At 35.0% G+C, this 2,611-nt stretch overlaps 1 protein-coding gene across 2 annotated transcripts in view; it reads right to left on the bottom strand.

The window, feature by feature from the left end:
• Window positions 1-1,467, bottom strand: part of EXOC6B (exocyst complex component 6B) — a 267,847-nt gene extending 266,380 nt beyond the window's left edge. For both annotated transcript variants that reach the window (XM_056552744.1, XM_056552745.1), the window contains exon 1: window positions 1,335-1,467. In XM_056552744.1, the coding sequence (XP_056408719.1) occupies window positions 1,335-1,423 (89 nt within the window). In that variant the 5' untranslated portion in view covers window positions 1,424-1,467. The remainder of the gene's footprint in view (window positions 1-1,334) is intronic.
• Between the last annotated feature and the right edge of the window lie 1,144 nt (window positions 1,468-2,611).

Here is a 2,611-nt window from a genome sequence, read left to right as displayed (position 1 = left end):
ATGTATATATATATATATATATATATCTCCAGTGACTGTCTATGTGTATACATGTATATATATATATATCTCCAGTGACTGTCTATGTGTATACATGTATATATATATATATCTCCAGTGACTGTCTGTGTATACATGTATATATATATATCTCCAGTGACTGTCTGTGTATACATGTATATATATATATATATCTCCAGTGACTGTCTATGTGTATACATGTATATATATATATATATATATCTCCAGTGACTGTCTGTGTATACATGTATATATATATATCTCCAGTGACTGTCTGTGTATACATGTATATATATATATCTCCAGTGACTGTCTATGTGTATACATGTATATATATATCTCCAGTGACTGTCTATGTATATATATATCTCCAATGACTGTCTATGTGTATACATGTATATATATATCTCCAGTGACTGTCTATGTGTATACATGTATGTATATATATATATATATATATATATATATATATATCTCCAGTGACTGTCTATGTGTATACATGTATATATATATCTCCAGTGACTGTCTGTGTATACATGTATATATATATATCTCCAGTGACTGTCTATGTGTATACATGTATATATATATATATATATCTCCAGTGACTGTCTATGTGTATACATGTATATATATATATATATATATATCTCCAGTGACTGTCTATGTGTATACATGTATATATATATATCTCCAGTGACTGTCTATGTGTATACATGTATATATATATATATATATCTCCAGTGACTGTCTATGTGTATACATGTATATATATATATATATATATCTCCAGTGACTGTCTATGTGTATACATGTATATATATATATCTCCAGTGACTGTCTATGTGTATACATGTATATATATATATATATAAATATATATATATATATATATATATATATATCTCCAGTGACTGTCTATGTGTATACATGTATATATCTCCAGTGACTGTCTATGTGTATACATGTGTATATATATATATATATATATATATATATATATATATATATATATCTCCAGTGACTGTCTATGTGTATACATGTATATATATATATATCTCCAGTGACTGTCTATGTGTATACATGTATATATCTCCAGTGACTGTCTATGTGTATACATGTATATATATATATATATATCTCCAGTGACTGTCTATGTGTATACATGTATATATCTCCAGTGACTGTCTATGTGTATACATTGTATACATGTATATATCTCCAGTGACAGTCTGTGTATATACACATGTAGTGACGCAGCTGCCCCTGTATATACACGTATACATGTCTCCGGTCCCTGCCCGCTCACTCACCGCAGTGTGGGGCCGATACACGCCGTCTCGGTGCTCTCTATCTCCCGCAGTATCCTCTCATGTTCTGCCGCTGTCTCCAGCTCCGCCATGTCTGAGAGACTCCGGGTGCCGCCCTCTCAACTACGTCACCGCGCACAGCGCTTACTGAACGTGTGACGTCACATCCCCGCTGCTTCATGGGAAATGTAGTTTTCTCTTTGGATTTTCCCTACTGTGAGTGTATGAGAAATCATAGGTGTAAGTGTTCACTGGAGGCAAGAACATAGTGTATCACACATGAGGCTGAGATACACTAACGCATATAGTATCACACATGAGGCTGAGATACACTTACACAGCATATAGTATTACACATGAGGCTGAGATACACTAACAGTATACAGTATCACTCATGAGGCTGAGATACAATAATAGCATATAGTATCACACATGAGGCTGAGATACACTAACACAGTATACAGTATCACACATGAGGCTGAGATACACTAACACAGCATATAGTATCAAACGAGGCTGAGATACACTAACACAGCATATAGTATCACACGAGGCTGAGATACACTAACACAGCTTATAGTATCACACATGAGGCTGAGATACACTAACACAGCATATAGTATCACACGAGGCTGAGATACACTAACACAGCTTATAGTATCACACACGAGGCTGAGATACAATAATAGCATATAGTATCACACATGAGGCTGAGATACACTAACACAGCTTATAGTATCACACATGAGGCTGAGATACACTAACACAGCTTATAGTATCACACATGAGGCTGAGATACATTAACAGCATATAGTATCACACATGAGGCTGAGATACACTAACACAGCTTATAGTATCACACATGAGGCTGAGATACAATAATAGCATATAGTATCACACATGAGGCTCAGATACACTAACACAGCATATAGTATCACACATGAGGCTGAGATACACTAACACAGCATATAGTATCACACATGAGGCTGAGATACACTAACACAGCATATAGTATCACACATGAGGCTGAGAAACACTAATGCAGCATATAGTATCACACATGAGGCTGAGATACACTAACACAGTATACAGTATCAAACATGAGGCTGAGATACACTTACACAGCATACAGTATCACATATGAGGCTGAGATACATTAACAGCATATAGTATCACACATGAGGCTGAGATACACTAACAGCATATAGTATCACACATGAGGCAGAGATACACTAACAGCATATAGTATCACATATGAGGCTCGGATACACTAACACAGT

This window comes from Hyla sarda, chromosome 1, assembly GCF_029499605.1.
Source record: "Hyla sarda isolate aHylSar1 chromosome 1, aHylSar1.hap1, whole genome shotgun sequence".
Taxonomy (NCBI): domain Eukaryota; kingdom Metazoa; phylum Chordata; class Amphibia; order Anura; family Hylidae; genus Hyla; species Hyla sarda.
Note: the sequence above shows the minus strand (reverse complement) of the source record. Positions and strands in the feature narration are given on the sequence as shown.